This window comes from Miscanthus floridulus, chromosome 16 (genome assembly GCF_019320115.1).
Source record: "Miscanthus floridulus cultivar M001 chromosome 16, ASM1932011v1, whole genome shotgun sequence".
Lineage (NCBI taxonomy): Eukaryota > Viridiplantae > Streptophyta > Magnoliopsida > Poales > Poaceae > Miscanthus > Miscanthus floridulus.
Window position 1 is genome coordinate 28,783,707 of NC_089595.1, and position 16,809 is coordinate 28,800,515.

Below are 16,809 nucleotides of genomic sequence, written 5' to 3' on the forward strand. Positions count from 1 at the left end.
CATCAATAATGATAAGCATGTAACGAGCACCACCAGAAGGGGGCTTACGAGACGGCCCCCACAAATCAGCATGTACATAGTCAAGTGTACCTTTGGTAGTATGAATAGATGCATTGAATTTTACCCTCTTGTGCTTACCAAAAACACAGTGCTCATAGAACTTCATCTTACCCACAATGCAGCCATCCAGAAGGTCTATCTTGATCAATTCTGCCATACCAAGTTCACTCATATGCCCAAGACGTATATGCCAGATATTAGTCTTACTTGGTTCATCATTAGAAACAATAGCAGCAGTGACGGAACCATGTAAAGTACTTCCTCTAAGAACATATAACTTTATAGAATTCATATCATCTATCATATGAATGAGAGACCCTTTTGATACCTTACACACTCCACCTGAACCGGAGTGTTTGTACCCCTTAGCATCAAGTGTGCTAAGGGAGATGAGATTTCTGGCCATTCCTAGTATGTGTCTCACATCTTTCAGTGTGCGTATCATGCCATCATGCATCTTGATCTGAACGGAGCCAATGCCCACGATCTCACGTGGGTTGTTATATCCCATGCACATGACATCTCTACTCTGCACAGACTCGTAAGAACTGAACCAATCTCTGTTAGAGCATATATGAAACAAACATGAAGAATCAAGTATCCATTCATCATGACCAGCAACACAACTAGCAACACTACACCACAACCCACCTTTCCCTACAATTATGTGTTGGTAAATCAAGGGTTTTGGCAACACATAATGTGTTGGCAATTCTTTACTTTTTTAGCGTCACTTAAACTGTCGGCAATAGTAATGTAAGGCTACAACTTATATGTCGGCGTTTCTCCTTCCAACACATAAAGTGTCGGCGAAAGTTTTTAGACAAAAAAAGTGTCGTTGTAGCCTACCTAAACCACTGTCCAAGTGTCGGCGAAGGGGCTAAGCCACTAAAACAGGAGGCCCACCCTTCATTCCTTACTCCCTTTCCACTCACGCAGACTTTAGAAAAAAAAAGAAAAAACTCGCTAGCAGGGCTCCACTGCAGGGCGCCTCCAGGAGCTGGTGCCGGAGGCTAGTAGCTGGGTTGTTCACTAAGCCGCAGCCGCCCCCCTTCCTTCCCATTTTGGCGTCTCGAAGCCAGTAGATTAATCCTCTCTTGATCCACAAATCCCTCCCCTCTCTCTATCTCGCTCCCTGAAATCGAGGAGCGCGGGAGGATGCCGCAGATTGAGGCTCCTAGGGTTTGCCGGTTGGATTGGGGCTCCGATCCGGGCGTGCGGGCATGAGGATTCGGGAGCTCCGGGATGGGCTGGAGGTGGAGGACGATGAGCGGGAGGAGGAGGGATTGTGGGGTGGTGGCGGCGATGGGGAGGTGGTCGCGGTTGTGCGACTGCGGGCGAAGCGCGTGCTCGTCGGCGCCGGCGCGAGGGTCCTGTTCTATCCGATGCTTCTCTACAACGTGCTCCGCAACCGTTTCGATGGCGAGTTCCGCTGGTGGGATCGCGTCGACAAGGTGCTGATCTTTTGGCTGTCTCCAAGTTTATGTTCTGGTTTCGTTATTAGTGTTTAGGGGGTGCGATTTTGAGACATGTTTTTGGGGACAGCTAGCGGCCTAGTGTTGTGTGCCCGGTTAAATTTCATCAAATATACGTGCAGTCTTATTATTATTGAGGTGTAAGAGCTGATCAGTTAAATTGGTGATGGAATAATAATAGTCATTCCTTCTTAATGTACAATAGACATTTTAGCCTGATATATCCTTAACCCCCTCTATCTTCAGTATGTTTTGCTAGGTGCTGTTCCGTTCTCTAGCGATGTTCCCCGCCTAAAGCAACTTGGTGTAATAGGTGTTGTTACACTGAATGAAGCCTATGAAACTCTGGTTCCAACATCCCTATACCAGGTAGATGTTCCTTTACCTCTCGTAGCTGCAGGAGTAACTTTATTTGTCTCTGAACTTATAATGTTATTACTTGACCAAGAGAACTACAGGTTATATTCTAACCTAATAAGTATGTACATCGTGAACTTACTGACACTTAAGTTGGGAAGCTGTAGATCCAGCTTTAGGAGGCACTTATTTTTTAAGCCATTGTAGAAGTAGGCAAAAAAAAATCCTCGTCTTTGCATTCTGATGATGTACATCATTTCATTGCCTCCTTATGAATTGTGCAATCAACAAAATCACTTGGTTAGGTTGGCACTGGTGCACATGAGATAGAGAGGTAGGCAGGTAGCAAGCAAGATAGTGTTATGGTACCATACCATATCTGGCAGGTTTTACAACTTATGTCTGAATAATCATATAATTCTATTTTTCAGGCTCATGGAATCAATCATCTCGAAATTCCCACAAGGGGCTACCTGTTTGCCCCCTCCCTGGAGCATATTTGTCGGGCAGTGGATTTTATCCATTGTAAGTATGTTTTGAACCATGTTTTCATTTTCTTTTTGCTTCTTAGGGTTTTTGGAATTTTATGTGTGCTCCATTAATCCATCATCAGGCAACTTGTCTGGATGATGTCATCTCAGTTTTAGGTTGCTAATTTAGTGGTGTCAGTTCAGATCTGGCAAGTAGTTGTAGTGGTCAGCTACGGTTTATGCAATGCGTCATCTGTGTTACTTTGATATTATCTTTGGCTGTTGTTGGGCATTTTGTCAGCTTGAATGTAAAGGCTTATTCTTCAATTGAATTATGATTGCTATTATAAAGTTGTACTCCCTTCCAAATTATAGGTCACTTCAGCGTTGTAGGAAAATTCACCAACATCATTTCATTAAATCCACCATGAAATATTTCTTGATAGTTTTCTTATTTTGTGCTGCATACATCAATGTATTTTTCTATAACCTGGTCGAAGTTAGAGAATTTTGAATTAGGACAAAGCTAAAGTGATCTATAATCTATAATTTGGAACAGAGGGAGTCTTTTTTCAGTTATCATGATGCATGTCAGATGTGACAATGCTGTGAACTAATCCGTATGGTGTGATTAAAAGTGGTAGTTCTTTAATTAGTCAAGGAGCAGGAAAGATAGCTTATAAGCTGTGCTAACCATTGTTGTCAATTGTCATTGGTATTAGTTTATAAGATTTGTACTATGCATTTCTATTTGACATTAATGCTATTTGACATCAATTGACATTAATTGTCATTGGATGCTCTTTTTCCAGGTAATGAAATGCAAGGTGGTAGCACCTATGTCCACTGTAAGGCTGGAAGGGGACGAAGCACTACTATAGTTTTGTGTTTTTTGGTAGCACCTATGCTCTTTTGGTACTTATTTAATGCAGATCAAGTATAGAAATATGTTCTGTTCTTGCATGGTAGTGTTACAGAATCTTCTGCAGTAGTGTACAGAATTTTTAGTTTACTCGTTTTATTTTAGTTAAGTTTTCAGTTTGACTTTAGGTTTCAGAGTATATAGACTTTAGTTTCAGGTTCAGTATAGTTATTAGTTCATTTTTTAATTAACTCTAGTTTTGTTTTAGTGTCGTTTTTTAGTTCTAGTTCAGTTTGCAGATTTCAGGTTCAGTTCAAATCATATTTAGTTCAGGTTCAGTATTGTAGAATCTAGGTTTATGATTTCAAGTTCAGTTTAGTCAATTTTTTTAGTGGTCTTTTTTCAGCTTGTTATTCAGTCCATTGTGTTGTCGGATAGCCTATAGTAATCGTTGTAGTTCAGTCCTCTTTTCAGTTTTTTGTTTTTCAGTTCAGGTTCATTGTATGAGTTTTAGTCTACTGAATCTAGTTCACTTCAGGTTCAGCGTATGAGTTTCAGTTTAATGCATTTGGCTTCAGAGTTCAGGTTCCTGCACTTGTTTTCAGTATACTACATTAGAGTTTCAACTAGCTGCAATAGAGTTTGAGTGAAGTTGCAGTGAACTACATTATGTTGATTTGTAGAATCTAGGTTTATGATTTCAGGTTCAGTTCAAGTCCATTACATTATATTTTCAGTTTCAGTTCAGGTTCACTTTTTTCAGTCCAGTGAATCTAGGATTCGTTTTCAGTCTAGTAACCTGCATTAGACTTTCATTGAACTGCAGTAGATTTTGAATGTTTAGTATTTCAGTTTCATTGCAATCTGTAGTTTGTTTCAGAGCTGCAGTGGGTGTGTTTTCTCATGTCTTAGTCCTCTTAAGCATTGCAATCCACAGTTTTGTTTCCAGAGCAGCAGTGGGTGATTTTCTCCTGTCTTACTTATTCCTTTTTCTAGCTACAGTAGTAAAAAATTCAAGTACCCATTATGACTTTTAATTGGCTGGTAGCTTTCTGTGCAAACTGGCAGCCTCAATGTCCTTATATTTGTTCAGTAGCAATTTCACTCTGTTCTTTCATTTGTTCCTAGTCCAAGTGGCATGTTGCCTCTCTCTCTCTCTCTCTCTCTCTCTCTCTCTCTCTCTCTCTCTCTCTCTCTCTCTCTCTCTCTAATTCATTGCCAGAAATTAGCCATGTTTTGGTCTCACAAGCAGAATTTTGTTTGGGTTGTGTACATAAGTACATTAGGAGGTATTCAGCTTGGAAAACCTAAGACCATGTACAATTTGTCCAGTAATATATATTCCGTCTAAGTTTTAATTGCACCAAGGCAATCATCATTTTTATTTTTCATTATCCTAGTTTCAGTTTAAGTAACTCAACCCTATCATGTTTCAGGTACTAAGTTTAAGTAACTTCGTGCATCAGCTGTAGCTTGGCTTGATCAGAAGCAGCTGCTGATTGCTTGATTCAGCTGCAGCACCATCATTCTAGTGTCATTTGCTCCCGATTATCTCGGGCTCATGAACTGCATTTGGAGATCCAGAGGCAAATGATTTCTCAAGCGGCAACACAAGCATTCTGTAACTGACTAATCTATATCTTGGACCTATATGACTCTATGTACTATGATCATCACTTGACCTGCTGTATGTATATATATATATATATATATATATATATATATATATATATATATATATATATATATATATATATATATATATATATCAAGTTGGTGTATGTATGGAAGATCTAATATATTATTTATGGAAAAATCAAGTGAATTTGTTCAATGTGATGCCTTCTATATGAGCAAAAGTGGATTTGTCAAATTATTTTAATTGTAATTATATCTATGCAGTTTTGCCGACAGTTTTTTTTGGCAGGGTATGGTTTGTAAAATACTCTGGAAATGGTTTGGCCAACATACAAACTATCGGGAAAGGTCTTAACTGTCGGCAAAAGGTTAACTGTCGGCAAAGGTTTCAACTGTCGGCGTAGGTAGACCTTTTGCCTACACATCAAGTGTCGGGGATTCTGTTAACTGTCGGCAAAAGTTTCGCCGACGGCTTCTAGCGCGACTGTTTCTAAACTGTCGGCAAAACTTTTCGCGGGAGGTTATCTGTCGGCAAAGGTGCCCTTTGCCTACAATAGAAAGTGTCCGTAAAAGTATGTTGTGTTATAGTGCAAGAACAATAAGAACGTCTCCTGAATCAGAACTATCAACAGCAGAGACAACAGAGGCCTTACCATCACCATCAGATTTATTTTTCGGTTTATACATACCGTTTCTTTTCCCCTTATTATGCAGCTTCCAACAATCATCAATGATATGAGTATCTTTCTTACAATACCTGTAGAACTTATCCCTGCCTCTGGACTTCGAACGGCCTTTACCGTTCTTGCTCTTGTCTCGATTATTGTTGTTGTTGTAGGTTTTCTGCTCGGGCCTGCCTCTAACCTGCAACACTTCGCCCTTGGAGGACGACACGTCAGACTGAACCATACCTTTCATCTTCTCCCTCGATTGGAGGGCCTCATATACTTTCGCAAGGGTTAGTTCATTACGGATTAATAGTATGGTATCTCGGAAATTTGCAAACGAACTAGGCAGTGAGCATAACAGTAGAAAAGCTAAATCTTTATCATCATATTTTACCTCCATTGACACTAGGTCGGCAACGATCTCCTTAAAGATCGATAAGTGGTTCATCACCGAACCACCTTCTTGCAGCTTGTGCGTGAACAACTTCATCTTCACGTGCATCTTACTGGAGCCAAAGTTCGATTCCAGCTTGAGCCAAAGTTCTGCGGGAGTTTTCTCCTGCAGCACTTCTTGCAAAATATCATTATGTAGATAAAGTTGAATCAGAGACAGAGCCTTATGATCCTTCTTCTTCTCTTCAGCGGTCTATGACTTCTGCCCTTTGCCTTCAAAACCATCCAGCGCCTCATCAAGATCCGAAGATTGTGCCAGAATCGCCCGCATCTTGACTTCCCACAGCGCAAATCTCGTCTTGTAATCCAGCAGCGGTAGATCAAACTTCATCGATGCCATCGTGAAACCCTAATGTGAAACCAAGCTCTGATACCACTTGTTAAAACGATAGGCAATATAAACGATGAAGAACAGTAGATCAAACAAAGGGGACACGAGATTTTAACGTGGAAAACCCTCCCAAGGAAGAAGGGAAAACCATGGGCACCAGCCAACAAATCTTCACTATATCGGGTGAGGTTACAAACGTCGGGTCTTTACAACTTTTCTTATCCCAAGACGACGGCTTACAGGAAGTATATATAGAGATGAAAAACCCCTAATAGGTGATGATCCGCTTCGCTTCGGCCCAAGCCTCCTGGCGACGGGCCTCGTTTCGCTGCGTCAGAAGCTAGCCTTTATCTTATACATAACTGAATTTGGATCACAACTCAACAAGTGTTGGCCTAAGAAAACCGCCAGTGTAGACTATTTATAGTGGCGTTATTTAACAGAAAGGTCTGTAATAAAACTACTATAAATATTACTTCTTCCTCCCCGACAAGGAACTGTTCTGCCGAGCCATCTTCTATTGGTGGCGAACTTGGAGGTCCAAATATCACAAGATACAAAGGGAGAGGTTGTGCTCTTCATTTCTTTGAAGGAGGTCGCTCAAGAAGGTCAGTTAACGCACAAACATACAGCCGCGGCAAAAGCTAACTAGCATCCGATCCGATTGATGTGTGGGGTATATTTTTGGCGTCAACAGCGTCCACACTGAAATTCTCCAATAGGTCGTTGATCTTTAAATAATTTTTGTACATGTACATACATATATATATATATATATATAGGGAGAGGCTATTCAGAGACCAGCTACAGAATAAGTTATTCTGTAGCCACCTGCATTTACCATAATTTTATATACTAATTTACGATAATGTCAATATATATTTACTATAGTTGGGTTACTATAATACACGGGGATATTTACCATAACGTTGTAGTAAACCACTTAGTAAGGAGTTACTATAATCTCATAAATTAACATAGTAATTATCGTAACTCAAAGTGGCTACAGAATAAGTTATTTTGTAGCCAGCTATAGGGTAGTAGTTCTCTATATATATATATATATATATATATATATATATATATATATATATATATACTATGCTCAAGTAAACTAGAGGATAACTCCATGCAAAATTTAGTACTGACCCTATCTAGTTTTCTTTGCTCTTTAATTAATAATCTGAACTAGACATTGTAAGGGCGTGGACTAGGTCTCGTAAGCAATAATATCCTTAAATATAATCTACTAGCAAAACTGATATTACGTAATTCTTCAGTCCAGCATGACAATATACAATACAATAATGCATGATGGCGAAGTGAGGATTTATCACCATGATTATTCCTAAGTCTGTCCACTATATATTCTCTGTGCAGAGATGCCGTCAGCTAGCGTGTCAACAGGTACCACTAACAACCCCGGAAAGCAGCAGGACCACACATGCATGATACACGGGTGCTGAGTTGCTGACTTGACTTGGCCTCCAGCTAGCAGTCAGTCAATCATACTGTATTACTGTATCTACATGATCACATGTTAAGCATGCAACGTCCATGTAATTTTTTTGAGGGAAGCGTCCATGTAATTAACCCTAGAGACCGCCATCAAATCAATCGAACAACATGACCCATGTACAACCCCGGACCAGCCCAGCCCACGTCCCCTACCTGGATATCGACCCGGCCCAGCCCAGCCCTCTATGGAGCCCTATAAAAGGCACCCCATCCTCTCCATCTCAGCTTCGTGCCAGCTTGAGCATGTTCCACTTTGCTAGCCAGCATACTTAATTACACGTAGCTAGCTAGCTTACTCAGCTGTGGTGCACTCTGCGCTAGCCAGCTGGTGTGTGTAGGCCGAGTGTAGGTATCAGCTAGCTATAATCCTCGCCGTTCCGGCGACCATGGCGGCGAAGCAGCAGGCCGTCGCGGCCTCCGGCCACACCAAGATGGGGGAGGAGAAGCTGATCATCCGGCCGGAGAAGGTGAGGTTCATCGACGTCCTGTCGATGCTGTTCCTGCGGCGCCCCATCACGAGCTACGCGTTCGTGGAGGCCGGCGACCGGACCGCCGCCGACTTCGGCAGCACGCCGGGCGACTGGCTCGTCGTGCTCACGCAGCTCATCCAGAAGGCGCTGGAGGCCGCCTACTACCCGGCGCTCGTGATCGGCGCCGTCGTCGAGTTCCTCCTCAACTTCGTCGCGCTCAACAATGGCATACTCGGCATCTTTCTCAACATCTTCAAATGTACGTTGGTACACATGCATGAACGGTTTATATACATATACATGAACTAACATCGATCGCTAATAAGGTTATATTGTTTTGATCTTGTTAATAATTCATAAACACCGACGTTATATTTATAACATAACTTGATATTTATGTAACGACAAACATGGCACAAATGTATGAATGTACTGCGTGCTAGCTAGCTAATAAGGCTTTGCACATGATCAACTGAATAACCAGCTTCTGGACCTTTCAAAAAGAACTTCTGGCTAATTTGAAACAAATATAATGCAATTTAAATCACAAAATGAAGAATGGTCTATAAGCACATGTTCTAATTACTCAACACTAAGTCAACGCCGTGTTATAACATGCATCGAGAGAAAAATGCATATTGCTGTGTGCGAACGTCACAGTATGTCGTCCGTCATCAAAAGGCCGGTAAAGTCACAGAACAGTACAATATGACCCCAGAACGTCTCCCTCTCTTCCTCTCCTCATTGTCTTCCCATTCCTCATCTTTATTTATAGATTCTTTTCATTTCTTTTGTTACAATTTGTTTTTTTTCTTTTTCTTTTTGTTTCTCTCTTCATTACATATCCTTTTGCTAAGCTTTCTGTGTTAGTTTAAGGATTTGTTTGTGCTTAGCTCTTTGTTTCTCACATGTAGATTCTTTTTTCTTCGAACCATAATTAATAGAATCATTATCTTTTTGCAAGGAAAGGTAACCATTTGTTTGTGTTTTTTATTTTCTCTTCTTTATGGTTTCCCTTTCCATTTTTTTGTTAGTTTAGGCAAGCATGTGTCTTGGACAAGATCGAGCTCACAGAAAAACTGCCCACACCTGCTCCTCAATTTTGTATTGTCCATTTGGCAAGTTTTGTTTGTCGTTCAAATGCATGACACTTGCACACATACAGTATGATGAGAAGATAAGTTTGCATAGTAATCCAACACACGCATCCAAGATCGGATGCATGAATATATAATTTCAAAATAGTGATTAAATTATAAATGCCAAGTAAGCCCCGTGCATCTTTATTAAAAATTAAGAAATGCCAATGGACGCTATGGGCAGGTAAGCTGGTGATCCCACACCGGGAGGCGCCCAACTTCCGGTCCATGATCGGGCTGATCGACGGCAGGACGGAGCTGAAGCCGCTGCCGGCCGGGGGCGGCCCCGAGGACCGGCGGCTGCAGGTGGTGGGCGTCTCTGCCACCGGCGACGACGACTACTACGTGGACGTGGAGAGCGGCGGCGGTAGCACGGGCACGGCAGTGGTGCCGCTGGTGCAGCAGCAGTACGTGAACGGGCGGCTGATCCGGCTGCGCACCTTCAGCATCTTCGAGGTGAGCATGATGGCCGCCAAGATCGCCTATGAGAACGCCGCCTACATCGAGAACGTCGTCAACAACGTCTGGAAGGTACGGTTTTATATTACAGACGACCTATAGCTAGCTACAGATTGTTGAACGATTATTTGGAAATCATACAGAAATTTTAATTAATTTGGGCAGGAAGTTAGGCAAATTTAAAATCATTTTTTTGGAATAAAAAAAAGAAAATCACATTTTTCGCATAGTAAAATAATCTTTTTGGGATCTCAAATGACAAGATGATTCTTTCATGGGACGACAACGACAAACGAGTTTCCATCGTCGTTCAGTTCCTGCTCCTGGACAGCTAGACTTAATAACCAGTGGTCTCTGTATTTATCTCCAAATTAAAGAGAGAAATAAATTGGTCTGAATTTTTGCTCCAAGCCCAGCAGCAAATGGTTGTTCAGATCGGTTGCACACTTGCACCATCCATACTTGCAGTTCTGTGAATAACACATGGATTTTTTTTTTAACCTGATGCATGAGTCCTGATGAGAATAAACTGTCAACTTGTCAATTATGCATGACGACGGCAACACTAGTGCAGAGTTGTAGGTATCAACAAGGACACCAATCATTTTGGGACAAGTAGACAACTTCTTCCATGCATCAATCAAAGCCATGGACGACGCTAGCTAGCGCTTGCAATCTGGAGTTTCTTCGATCAAGATCTATGCATACGTACCTGCCCCATATATATAAAAACGTTCACAAGTCACTGCTGACTGTCACTATCTCACTCACTCCATAACCACGTGCATATAACTAATCTGTCATAAACAACTCTTAGATGCCACTTGCCACACGCACTGTCGTCTAATATGGCCACATTAATTAATTATATGATGATTAAATTGTATATACATACAATATTCTCCAAGTGCCAAGAAATTACCGCCCATATGATGATCTACTCTAGTAGTATTTGTTAATAACAAGCTAATGGATCTTGGTTCCATCTCTGCTGTGTGTCTGAATTTGCAGTTCCACTTCGTGGGTTTCTACAACTGCTGGAACAGTAAGTTCAATTCGATGCAATAATTCATATATATGCGGAGTGAAACAATTCAAATAATCAAGATCTACCTGGATGAAATATGCAGAGTTTGTGGGCGACCACACGACGCAGGCGTTCGTGTTCACCGACAAGGCGAGCGACGCGAGCGTGGTGGTGGTGTCGTTCCGGGGCACGGAGCCCTTCAACATGAGGGACTGGTCCACGGACGTGAACCTCTCATGGCTAGGCATGGGCGTTCTGGGCCACGTCCACGTCGGCTTCCTCAAGGCGCTCGGACTCCAGGAGGAGGACGGCAAGGACGCCGCCAAGGCGTTCCCCAAAGCCGCCCCCAACGCAGTCCCGGGCAAACCCGTCGCCTACTACGCGCTGCGCGAGGAGCTCAAGAAGCAGCTCAAGGCGCACCCGAACGCCAACGTGGTGGTGACCGGCCACAGCCTGGGCGGCGCGCTGGCGGCGATCTTCCCGGCGCTGCTGGCGTTCCACGGGGAGCGCGACTTCCTGGACCGCCTCCTGTCCGTGGTCACCTACGGGCAGCCGCGCGTCGGGGACAAGGTGTTCGCCGACTACGTGCGCGCCAACGTGCCCGTGGAGCCGCTCCGCGTGGTGTACCGCTACGACGTGGTGCCCCGTGTCCCGTTCGACGCGCCGCCCGTCGCCGAGTTCAAGCACGGCGGCACCTGCGTCTACTTCGACGGCTGGTATAAGGGCCGGGAGATCGCTAAGGGAGGCGACGCGCCGAATCCGAACTACTTTAACCCCAAGTACCTGCTGTCCATGTATGGCAACGCCTGGGGCGATCTGTTCAAGGGCGCCTTCCTGTGGACCAAGGAGGGCAAGGACTACCGCGAGGGCGCCGTCTCGCTGCTCTACCGCGCTACCGGCCTGCTCGTGCCCGGCATCGCGTCGCACAGCCCGAGAGACTACGTCAATGCCGTCCGCCTCGGCAGTGTCGCCACGGGCAAGGAGGAGGTCTGATGTCACCATCGATGACCACGAGAGCTAGCTAGCTAGCTTGGCTTTGGATGTCACTGCGTGTGTCGGTGTGTGGATGGACTGTGCAGCAAGAGGAAAGCAAGCTGGCTGTGACGTACTGCGTGTGTTCATTTCCATGTGTATCATTGCAATAATTGGATGAAATAAACAGCATTAAGCTTCAGTATTATTGAATATATGCATATCCACTCTCCTCTACATGATCATGCATGAACATGAACATGGCACGGCAGGCCACGTTGCTGAACAGTTCTAGTGCTTGGAAGAATGTATCAAAACTGTGAAGCATGTCCATGTGCACTCTTGTGTACTTCCCAGCTGTGAGTTGTGACTGCTTGCCTCTTGTCGCGAGACGATTCAGACTGTGCTCACTGTTCTGTTCAGCAGATCATCACTGAACTAAGGGCCCGTTTGGTGCGGATTCGGCAGCTCCGGCTCCCACTGCATTTTTTACTGTAAACAGCACTGTGTGACACTGTTAACCAGAGCTGATTTCCTCTCTCGTCTCTCCTCCGAGAGCCGATGGAGCTGAAAAATTTGGCTTCACCGGCTCACATGCCTGGACAATTTATTATTATAATATGCACACATGCCTCGTCTGCTTATTTTGTTTTTTTAAGGTGTACAATTCACATGGTTGGCCTATAGCAGACGTCAAATTAAAATGCCTTTTAATTTTCTCCCAAGTTGGGACAATGTGATATTTCTTTGTGACGGTAGATAAGAAGGTACAATATAAATTAAAAAATACAATAAAAATAGTAATACGATATCGATCATTGTTAAATCAACAAGGGTCGTAGGCAGTAGTTTCGTTGGTCTTGTGTAGCGCTGTTTGGAATTTGCTGTGGTCAGGGCTGCTATTTGTTATCTATATCAGGAGAGCGGATATGGGCAGAACAGCGGAATGCCCACGCATCTCATAGCCTGCTTTTGTATTGGGCCCAAGAGCCCAGCGTGCCAAGGACTTGCATATAATGCATGGCCCATGAGTATCTTGTTGCATTCCTCTTCTACTACCTGGTTGTCACCTAATGGGAACAATTGAATGTGATCGGTTTTTTTATTTTTTATATTTATATATAGGATATAGGAGTCCTTCTTTGTGTTGCCTAATGGCACCAAAAGATCTGCAATATCATGTGTTGGAAGGCGAGGGGACTCAATGACGAGGGAAAATGATCTAGCATTAATTCGTAATCATTTCATCAGGGGCAGTGGATGTGTGTCTACAAGAGACAAAGATGGAAAATTGGACTCCAATATTTCTCAAATAAATAAACGTTACCGACATCATTTTACATGATCGTTTCATCTGAGGTTATTTAAAAAATTCAAAAAATAAATAAAATTTAAAATGTGAGATTTTCAAACAGAATTGATGGGATCTAAATGATTTCAAATGAAAAGTCATCAAATACAAAGTTGTACATCTCTTCAAGGTATATAACGTTGATATAAAGTTGTCTTCATCAGGCTTTGTTTGAAAAAGTTATGAATTTGACTGTGCTACACCAATTTTTAGAGAGACCTCTAGTTCCAACTGCCTTCGCAAATCGATTTCTAGAGACGGGTCTAGATTCAGCCGTATCTAAAAATAGGGGCATTTTTAACAATTGATTTCTAGAGCTGGTCGTTTTAGGAACTATTTTTGGAGACGATTCTAGATAGAGCCACCTCCATTGAAAAATTAGAGGCGTTACTAAAAATCAATTTTCGTTGTAGTGCAGGCCGTTCAAATGGAGATAGATTCGGAGAAGTACATTTAATTAACAGAAAGGACTACAGGGAGGGTGCCGTCTCAATTGCCACTCTACCGCGCCACTGGGCTGTTGGTGTGCCTGGCCTGGCATCGCGCAGCTTGCAAGACTACGTGAACGCTTAAGCACTAGAAACATTCTTAGAACAAGGAGTATGAATCTAGAATCCTACAACTGCGAGCTCTGCTCTCTCTCGGCTGAAGAAACGGTTCAACACCTTTTCCTACATTGCCATTTTACTCATCAATATTGGGGTCTACTGAATCTGATTACCTCCCCAAATGATGGAATCTTTGAGAATGTATTGGCCTTCAAGGATCATATTCACTCCCAATTTTTTATGGTGGCTGTTATCCTCATGTGCTGGACGATTTGGATGGCTAGAAATGATCTGATCTTCAATGGAAATCAGATAAGCTTGCAATACTGCAGAGGATTCTTCTTCAAGGAAATTCTGCTGGTCTCCTTAAGGGCGAAAGCAAGCCTTTCAGTACTTTTTGATCAATGCATTCAGAGTCTTTGACTGATCCCGGCCTTAGTCATATCTTGAACGTTCGGCTGGCTGGTTACCAGCTGGCTGGCTGGTTTCATCTCTCACGAAATCACTGTTCACGTTCTGTCAGAACAGTATTTTTCTCTCACAGCAATCAGCCGGAACAGTATTTTTCAGTCCTGCCGAACATGCCCATCTTTTTTGTTTCTTTTTGTCTCTTGAATTTACTCTTTCCCTTAATTTTAATTAATAAACTGTCTGTAGAGGCTGCGGCCCCTCCGGTTTCCTTAAAAAAAAAAAGACTACCTGAACGCCATCCGCTTCAGCGGCATCGCGACGGGCAAGGAGCTATGATGATATTGAATTCTTCATGATCTGCTAGAGCTACCTACTATGAGCGGTATGAAATAGAGGAATAAGGGTTATTAGCTTTTTGCTGCAACTGCGTGGTCATTTTTTCCTGGTGTATCTTAGCAATAATTAGAACAAGTGCTGCTTACGTGGACATGGCAGGCCATGTCGCTGAACAGTTTAAGGGCTTACGTGGACACTAGTCCGTTCGCTTATTGGTTTCAGCCAAGGCTTATCAGCCATGATACAGTATTTTTCTCTCACAACAAACCAGCATCAACTGGGCTTATCAGTCCAGAAACCAACCAACGAACAGGCCAACATATCAAAACTGCCAAAAGCATATCCATGTGCACTCTTGTACTCTGCTGTGACATTGTGATCACAGTTGAGCAGATCAGTGAACTAGCCATGGTAACTCAACACCACCTCACTTGTCTCGCTATTTCATATTCTTGTTCTAGAAAAAATGAAACCATGGCACCTAAGCCAAGGTCATGGGAACTGCCAAGTACCTTTTAAATTATTGTTTGCACATGATTTGACTGGGCATGCCTGCCTCCTCTTCCTCTTTATTTTATTTTCTCCTGAGGTGAATAATGCACATGCTTAACCTAGCAGACGCCAGAGTGCCTTTTAATTTTCTCATGGTGGGACAATAAGGGATATTTCTTTGATATGGTAGATAAGAAGGTAACAATATGAAGTAAAAGATACAAGCAAAATATTAATATGATTCTGTTTGTGGTTAAATGAACAAAAGGTCGGCAGACTATAAATCTGTATGACCTTTCTTACTTTCTTACAATGGTCAAAACATGGGAACAGAGAGACTGAAAGAGCAAAGGTGGAGAAATTGATGAAAAAGGGAGCTGAGTTCTAATCTTCTACTTGTATTAATTTTCTATGACGACTCCTGTATCTCCAGCTCAAGTTACCCAAATTTCCCTGTTCTGTTGTGCATACGTCTTTTCTTTTTCTTAAAAAAAAACTGTTTTGTGTGTTAGGTTTTGGCTGCATGAAAAAAGGATAGTAATGGGAGGTGCCAGGACATTCAACTGGTTGCGTGGGTTGCTGAGAATCAGTCGATTGTTCCTTCAAGGACATCTGGCAACGTTTCTTGCACTACTACAACAGTTTTACTGCAGGCGGGCGTTTTTAGATTTCTGAGGCGGGCATCACGTCTGCCTAAGTCAAAACAATTGTGCAAATCGGTTTTTTCCTAGGCGCTCCGGCGCTCGCCTTCGAAAAAACAGAAAAAAGAAAAACCCATGACAAGCCCATCCATGGCCCGCAGAGCCCATCCACAGCGTCGACGCCGCCGCCCTCCTCGTCGTGCCTGCCGCAGTCAGAGCTCGGGCCACCGCCAGATCTGCCGCTGGAGCTCGAGCCCCAGCCAGATCTGCCGCCGGAGTTCGGGCCACCGCCAGATCTGCCGCCGGGAGAGGGACCCGAGAGCGCTGCGCCGGAGGAGGAGGGGGCCAGGCCCCTCCTGCCGCGCCGGTGGAGGAGGGGGGCCGGCCCTGGCACGGAGAAGGCCGGGCCGCCGGAAGAGGAGCGTGTAAGGGAGATGGGAAAGGGAGCCTCTCCGGGCTATGCCGCCGGATCCAGCGGTGACGGAGGGACCACAAGATCTCGCGAGCCCGCTGCGCCACTGCCGTATCCTGCTGGAGGGCGCCGCGCCCGCTGCGCCACCGCCGGAGAAGTGAGAGAAGGAGGGACGGTTGCGCCACCACCGGAGAAGTGCGGGAGGGAGAAGTGACCGGAGAAACGAGGGAGAGACCGCTGCAGGTGTACGGAGGGAGAGACCGCTTTCCATATGTTTCTGTTTTTGGCCGCAGTTTCTATATGTTCTAGTATTTTAAGAAACTGGGTTTTGTATTTGTCAGCATTTGTTTTATCTTCGATGGTTGTCAGTATTTTGTTGTTGGTGCATGGTTGTCCGTATTAGATTCGATGTTTTCTAGGAGTAGTATTGTTGTCGGTGCTTTTTAGTATTTTTCTTTTCACGCCTTCTATCTCCCGCTACAAGCTGAACAATGATTTCACGACTCTCTTTACACTGATGCATCAAGGGGTTGTTTGGTTCCCACGGACTAAACTTTAGTGTTTGTCACATCGAATGTTTGATACTAATTAAGAGTATTAAATATAGGCTAATTATAAAACTAATTGTATAAGCCATGACTAATTCACGAGACGAATCTATTAAGCCTAATTAGTTCATGATTAACGAATGTGATGCTACAGTAAACATATGCTAATCA

The 16,809-nt window shown here is 43.5% G+C and overlaps 3 protein-coding genes across 3 annotated transcripts; all 3 read left to right on the forward strand.

The window, feature by feature from the left end:
• The first annotated feature begins 1,283 nt into the window (after positions 1–1,283).
• On the forward strand, positions 1,284–3,354 carry LOC136510485 (phosphatidylglycerophosphate phosphatase PTPMT1-like). Its single transcript, XM_066504912.1, has 5 exons — positions 1,284–1,514; positions 1,782–1,904; positions 2,324–2,417; positions 3,175–3,257; positions 3,295–3,354. The coding sequence occupies exons 1-5, from the start codon at positions 1,284–1,286 to the stop codon at positions 3,352–3,354; spliced, it is 591 nt and encodes a 196-aa protein (XP_066361009.1).
• Positions 3,355–8,073: 4,719 nt separating this feature from the next.
• On the forward strand, positions 8,074–12,120 carry LOC136511833 (triacylglycerol lipase OBL1-like). Its single transcript, XM_066505865.1, has 4 exons — positions 8,074–8,561; positions 9,626–9,972; positions 10,912–10,945; positions 11,031–12,120. The coding sequence occupies exons 1-4, from the start codon at positions 8,219–8,221 to the stop codon at positions 11,918–11,920; spliced, it is 1,614 nt and encodes a 537-aa protein (XP_066361962.1). The 5' UTR covers positions 8,074–8,218; the 3' UTR covers positions 11,921–12,120.
• Positions 12,121–15,019: 2,899 nt separating this feature from the next.
• Positions 15,020–16,304, forward strand: LOC136510486 (uncharacterized). Its single transcript, XM_066504913.1, has 2 exons — positions 15,020–15,053; positions 15,769–16,304. Exons 1-2 carry the CDS (start codon positions 15,020–15,022, stop codon positions 16,302–16,304), a joined length of 570 nt encoding a protein of 189 aa, XP_066361010.1.
• Positions 16,305–16,809: the final 505 nt, after the last annotated feature.